Raw genomic sequence first — 7076 nt, forward strand, 5'->3', positions numbered from 1 at the left:
GGCAGGACGCCGCAGGGTTACACGAGGCACCTCAGGCCCCCGGACGCGGTGCCCCTCACGCAAGGGTGAGCAGGGCAAGAAGGTGTCCCCGGCTCGGCAACAGCGAGCAGTCGATGTGGGGCTCGGAGCCGAGGCCCGGGGCCGCTCGCGGTGCCCCGCGGGGAGAAGGCCCTGCACGCCGTCCCTCCCGGCCCCGGGCGCCGCGTGGGCTCCGAGCCGCGTGCAGGGCGCCGGGAGGGAGAGGCCCCTGGCACCGCAACGGGCCCGGGGCGCCGGCGCCGCCTCCCGCCAGAGCAGGCCCGCTCGCCGCGGCGCCCGCACTCCTGGAACCTCCCGCGAGGGGACGCCCGCGCGCCCCAGTGCAGGGCGCCCCGAGGGGCAGTTCCGCGGGCTCCCGCTCTGCGGTCACCGGCTGCGCTCCCGCGGGGGCGGGTCCCCGCGACCGCAGGCCCGGGTCCGCCGCTGCTCGCGACGCCGCCCCGAGAGGCCCGGCCTTTCGCGCGGAGCCCGGCCCCCGCGGCCGCAACTGGGCGCGAGGCAGCGGGGCGCGACCCCGCAGCGACCCCCCGACGGCCCGGGGAGGCCTCGCGCGCATGCGCCGCGGACCCCGGACGCAGCGCCCGCGACTGGCGGCGCCAGGGAGCGGGCCGGGGGCGAGGGGACCCGCGTCCGTCCGGCGCTCACTTCGCCGCGGGGGGAGCGCGGGCGGGGGCCGCCCGCGGCGGCGAGCGCTCCCCGAGGCCGGCCCGTCGGGGCCCGCACGCCGGCGGCAGCGGGAAGCCCGCGGCGGCTCCCGACCTCGCGGCGGCCCGGCGCGCGCTCCGGCGGCCGGGGGGCGGGGCGTCGCCCGTGACGTCACATCGCGTTCGGAGTCTCCGCCCCCTCCCGGCGGCCCGTATATAAGCCTCGGCCGGGCGTCCGCACTCTCACAAGTGGACGCGGACGTCGCGGGCGCGGGCAGTCGGTGGGGCTCGAGGGCCGGGCGGCGGGCGGCGATGGAGCTCTTGCGGACTATCACGTACCAGCCGGCCGCCGGCACCAAGATGTGCGAGCAGGCGCTGGGCAAGGCTTGCGGCGCGGACTCCAAGAAGAAGCGGCCGCCGCAGCCCCCCGAGGAGCCGCCGCCGCCGCCGCAGCCCGCGGGCCAGGGGCCGCCGGCGGCGCCGCACCACCACCACCACCACGCGCACTCGGGCGCCGAGGTCTCGCGGATTATCGTGGACCCCACGACGGGGAAGCGCTACTGCCGGGGCAAAGTGCTGGGCAAGGTGAGCGGCGGGCGGCGCGCCGGGCACCCCCGTCCGGGGGGCGGGCGGGCGCGGGTGCGGGCGGGACCGGGGCGCTCGGCGCCCTGCGCTGCCCTCTGCGCCCGCGAGCCCGCAGCGCGGCTCCCCGCGCCGCCCCCACCTGCGCCCCGCGGCTTTCTTTTTCTTTTTCTCTTTTTGACATTTATTTTTGATTCCCCCCCCCCTCGCCAAAGCTTTGTAAAGGGAGAAGGCATGCTCTTCCCTTCCCGAAGGAGCTTTCAACAAAAGTACAGTGCATGCGACTGTCCACCCTTCCTTCCCCGTAATTTTGCTTTTTCCCCCTAATTTTTAGGTATTTAAAAAAAAAAAAAAAAACCTGCTGTCCTTTTTTTTCTTCTTTTTTTTCTTTTTTTTTTCCCCTGCCCCACTCAATGCTCTCTCTCTCTCGGCTTTGTTTCAGGGTGGCTTTGCCAAATGTTACGAGATGACAGATTTGACAAACAACAAAGTGTATGCTGCAAAAATCATTCCTCACAGCAGAGTAGCTAAACCTCATCAAAGGGAAAAGGTGTGTATGACTGTTGAGTAAAGTATTTTCTTTGTGCGCAGGGATGGCCCTTCCCTCTTAAGAAAATGTCTTCTGCATGTGTAAGCAACTGGCTCTTGAAAGGTGACAGAAGGCTTATAAGCCTTGTCTCGCTCTTTTCTTTCAGATCGACAAAGAAATAGAGCTTCACAGAATTCTCCATCATAAGCACGTAGTGCAATTTTACCACTACTTTGAGGACAAAGAAAACATTTACATTCTCTTGGAATACTGCAGTAGAAGGGTGAGCTTTAACTCCTCTTGGAGTTCATTTACTTCCCCCAAACTGGAGCGGGCTTCACACTGCATTTTATCTGGGATTTTAGCTGCGGTGGGAATTATGATATCGTAGTGTTCCCTATCATCACTCAACCTGCAAAAGGAAACTACTGATTTTGATGACTTTGTTTGACAGATTCTCTTTTTCTCCTCCTCCTCCTCCTAGTCCATGGCTCATATCTTGAAAGCAAGGAAGGTGTTGACAGAGCCAGAAGTCCGATACTACCTCAGGCAGATTGTGTCTGGACTGAAGTACCTTCATGAACAAGAAATCTTACACCGAGATCTCAAACTAGGTAAGCCCTATGTTCCAAACACTGAACTTCTGCATCAGGGAGAGGTGTTCTTTTCTTCTCTGTCTCCCTTGTTACGCATTAATGTTCTTAATTGGGATCTAGCCTATGTAATCTTTCTTTTTAATCTGTGACTTTAACAGTAAACAACTGGCTGCCTGCCTCCAAAGAGGATGTGTGTGTGTATTTGGTTATAACGTCTTTTCAAGGGGATTCAGGTTTTGCTTTGTTTATTATCCAGGGAACTTTTTTATTAATGAAGCCATGGAATTAAAAGTCGGGGACTTCGGTTTGGCAGCCAGGCTGGAACCCTTGGAGCACAGAAGGAGGTAAGAGTCAAAGATACATCCTGACAGGGTTTTATGAAGATCAAATACACCCTTATTTTTTTTTTTCAATTAATGTTTTGGAGAAGGTGAATTCATACTAAAATCCACAAACCACAATAATATTAATAATTATTAAGTCGCTCTATCAAATGTTAATTGTTGAGATGCCAAAAATGAAAAGTCAGATTTTTCTAAACAGGAATTTAATGCAATACTCCTAAGGTTTTATCCAGAGAACTAAGTGTAAACAGTAGAACAGTTCTTAATGAGGTGTTCATATTTTGTTTTCCAGAACAATATGTGGTACCCCAAACTATCTCTCTCCTGAAGTCCTCAACAAACAGGGACATGGCTGTGAATCAGACATTTGGGCCTTAGGTTGTGTAATGTAAGTAAATGCACCAAAATGATGAAAAAGCAAATTTGGATTTCGATTTTAACAATGGAAAAGAACCGCTTTGTGACCATTTCTAAAAAAAAGTGTCCTTTTGCACACAGGTATACAATGTTACTAGGAAGACCCCCCTTCGAAACTACAAATCTGAAAGAAACTTACAGGTGCATAAGAGAAGCAAGGTATACAATGCCATCGTCATTGCTGGCTCCTGCTAAGCACTTAATAGCTAGCATGTTGTCCAAAAATCCAGAGGATCGTCCCAGTTTGGATGACATCATTCGACATGAATTTTTTTTGCAGGTTGGTGCTTTTCTTGTGTCTTTTTATTACATGCTATCAATCACAGTTACTGAAATGGTTATACTTAAAGTCTTTTCTGACACTCCACAGGGCTTCACTCCAGACAGACTCTCTTCTAGCTGTTGTCATACAGTTCCAGATTTCCACTTGTCAAGCCCGGCTAAGAATTTCTTTAAGAAAGCAGCTGCTGCTCTTTTTGGTGGCAAAAAAGACAAAGCAAGATATATTGACACACATAGTAAGTTATAAGACTTCTTTTGCTCTTCAGTCTCCAGTGTTATATTTATAGTGGATTAAGTTAGTTAAAAGATAACAGCCAGCATGTTTGAACGCTGTTGAACTTTTTATAGCATGATAAATCTGCATTCCAAAATGTGATGGCTAGCTTTTTTTCCCCACCATACACATTAAAGTGTGCTTCGTGCATAATTGCCCCCGATGGTGATGACAACATGCTGGTTTTGCCTTGAATCCTCATAAGCTGGTTATTAATGCAAAAGGAGGAAATGTGGCTAGTTTTGTTCCTACCTTGTTAGCCTAGATTAATGCTCATAATTTTTGTCTTTGATTTACAGATAGAGTGTCTAAAGAAGACGAAGAAATTTACAAGCTTAGGCATGATTTGAAAAAGACTTCGATAACTCAGCAGCCCAGCAAACACAGGACAGATGAGGTATGCTGGAAAAGAATAAAATAGATATAAACACACTGTATCATTTTGTTCTTTGTTAATTATCACATGGATTATGATTATCAGGATTCAAGTACGTTGTATTTACTTAAAGCTTCCCTTTTCCCCTTTTAAAAGGGAAGATTTTGCTTCTCAGTTTAATAGTTGCATGCACTTGAGTCACTGAAATATCGTTTGTGCCCATTGCTTTTTGATCAGCTTTCCCAGCAATTGCCACAATCTCCCCTCAACTTAGCATTCCCAACCTGAAATGAATTTGAGATGCTTGACTCATTGTCTACTCTTCTCTTTTCTAGGAGCTCCAGCCACCTACCACTACAGTTGCCAGATCTGGAACACCTGCAGTAGAAAATAAGCAGCAGATTGGAGATGCTATTCGCATGATAGTCAGAGGGACTCTTGGCAGCTGCAGCAGTAGCAGTGAATGTAAGTAGCTGTCAATGGCATTTTCCATAAAACTATAAATGCCAGTGCTTATTACTAAGTAACTGGAGTCCCTTTGTTTTGTGGCCTGATTTAACATAGAAGAGGTAAAATCAGAGGACTTGGAAAAAGGCAAGGAACAGTTTTGAGTCCTCTGTCCTTAGAGGTCATGGAGGGAAAGTTAGCAGCCCCCCCCCCAAAGCCTAAGGTTTTATCGTTAATTATTTTATATTTTTCTCTGACTTTTCAGGCCTTGAAGACAGTACCATGGGAAGTGTCGCAGACACAGTGGCAAGAGTCCTTCGAGGATGTCTAGAAAATATGCCAGAAGCTGACTGCATTCCCAAAGAGCAGCTGAGCACTTCCTTTCAGTGGGTCACCAAATGGGTCGATTACTCTAACAAATATGGCTTTGGGTACCAGCTCTCAGACCACACTGTAGGTGTCCTTTTCAACAATGGTGCTCACATGAGCCTCCTTCCAGACAAAAAGTAAGTGTATCCAGTTAATGAAGTCCTGTCACTTCTTTAGTCTTGCACTAAAGAAATCTAGAAACAATGACTAACTGCTTCCCTTCTCTCCCTATGGTTCCTGTTTTTCAGAACAGTTCACTATTATGCAGAGCTTGGCCAGTGCTCTGTTTTCCCAGCAACAGATGCTCCTGAACAATTCATTAGTCAAGTGACGGTGCTCAAATACTTCTCTCATTACATGGAGGAGAACCTCATGGATGTAAGTACGTCCTAGATGTGGCTTTTGAGCAGTGATATTTGAAGTGTAGTCCACCACACACACACACACACACACACACACACACACACACACACACGCAAAGTGTAGTCCACAGACCAGTAGCATCTTTACAGCTCTGAGGCTCGTGAGAGGTGCAGATGCTTATGTCCTACTCTAGCTTTGCTGAATCAGAATATCTCTGGGAGGTGGGACCAGGAAGCTCCAGGCCATTCCAATGCCTGCTCAAATTGGAGAGGCATTTGCCTAGAAGAATTGAGTGCAAACTGCAAAATCTGTCTGGGTATTTACTCTCCCAATTTCTTCTAGGGTGGAGATCTGCCTAGCGTTACCGATATTCGAAGACCTCGGCTCTACCTCCTTCAGTGGCTGAAATCTGATAAGGCCTTAATGATGCTCTTCAATGATGGCACCTTTCAGGTAAGCGAACCTTTCAGGAATGTGTGTATTTAGGTCACAAAAAATGATTTCTTAACTAGCCATTTAATAACTGGACACACTTGACTAATTCCTGAATATTTAGAGATGTCTAATATCTATGTCTACTTTTAAAAGGTGAATTTCTACCACGATCATACGAAAATAATCATCTGTAGCCAAAATGAAGAATATCTTCTCACCTACATTAACGAGGACAGGATATCTACAACGTTCAGACTGACAACTCTGCTGATGTCCGGCTGTTCATCAGAATTAAAAAATCGGATGGAATATGCTCTGAACATGCTCTTACAGAGATGTAACTAAAAGATTTCTTGAATGGACCCTATGGGACTCCTCTTTTCCACTGTGAGATCTACAGGGAAGCCAATCAGATGATCTACAGCATGTTGAAAAAGATGGACAGGTGGTGGTACGAAAACAATTCCTCTATGGCCTGCAGGACTGGATGGAACCAGACCAGGCTGAGGCATACAGTTCTTAACTTTGGACAATCTGAAAGTGAACCAGAATGCAGTTTTTCTTGACGTACCTGTTTTAAAAGGTTTTTCAGACAATTTCACAGAAAGGTGCATTGACTTCTCTCTGTTGAGAGCATTTCAGACAGAGGACTTGGAACTGTGAATATACTTCCCAAAGGGGAGGGAGAAGGGAGGAAGCTCCCATGTTGTTTAAAGGCTGTAATCGGAGCAGCTTTTGGCTGCTCAACTGTGAACTATGGCCATCTATAATTTTTTTTTTTGTTGTTAATTTTTGAAGACACTTGTGGCTGGAAAAGTGCATTCCTTGTTAATAAACTTTTTATTTATTACAGCCAAAAGACCAGTATTTATTATCAAAATGTTTCTTTTTTTTTTATGTTGACCATTTTAAACTGTTGGCAATAAAGAGTATGAAAAAGCAGAAACAGTGGTCTACTGTCTTTGGTATGGTGCATCACCTCATCACAACATTCTTCGATCTGGATTCTTGGCCCTCTGTGGTGTGACGTTGCGTACAGAAGCATGCTAGAAAGTTAGATCTTTGATTTTTTTGTAGGAAGTAAATCCTTAACACCTGAAGTACAATCAAACATCTTCTGAGTAGATGTACCTTGAGAAGATTATAACCAAAATACTGCTCCTGTTACAACCAAAATATAGACCTCCTACTCAATCCACAACCAATTTCCCTCTGGAGTATTTCCTTAAGACTCATTTAGCTTGGAGCTGAAAGCCAGAGCAATCCTGTGTAAACAGACCTCTGTTATGTGTCAATAGGTACAGGAAGCTTATCTTAATATGGGCAAAACTCCGTGCTTTATAATATTTGCACCACCTAACTGTATTACTCAGCTTAAA

General features: G+C 48.2%; 1 protein-coding gene across 1 annotated transcript; it reads left to right on the plus strand.

The window, feature by feature from the left end:
• The first annotated feature begins 924 nt into the window (after positions 1-924).
• PLK2 (polo like kinase 2) lies at positions 925-6653 on the plus strand. The gene is made up of 14 exons (XM_055332811.1): positions 925-1268; positions 1708-1815; positions 1961-2077; positions 2279-2408; positions 2647-2734; positions 3027-3122; positions 3233-3431; positions 3522-3669; positions 4007-4104; positions 4419-4548; positions 4796-5036; positions 5148-5277; positions 5605-5715; positions 5851-6653. The coding sequence occupies exons 1-14, from the start codon at positions 996-998 to the stop codon at positions 6040-6042; spliced, it is 2061 nt and encodes a 686-aa protein (XP_055188786.1). The 5' UTR covers positions 925-995; the 3' UTR covers positions 6043-6653.
• The last annotated feature ends 423 nt before the right edge of the window (positions 6654-7076 follow it).

Source organism: Nyctereutes procyonoides, unplaced genomic scaffold, assembly GCF_905146905.1.
Source record: "Nyctereutes procyonoides isolate TBG_1078 unplaced genomic scaffold, NYPRO_anot_genome, whole genome shotgun sequence".
Taxonomy (NCBI): Eukaryota; Metazoa; Chordata; class Mammalia; order Carnivora; family Canidae; genus Nyctereutes; species Nyctereutes procyonoides.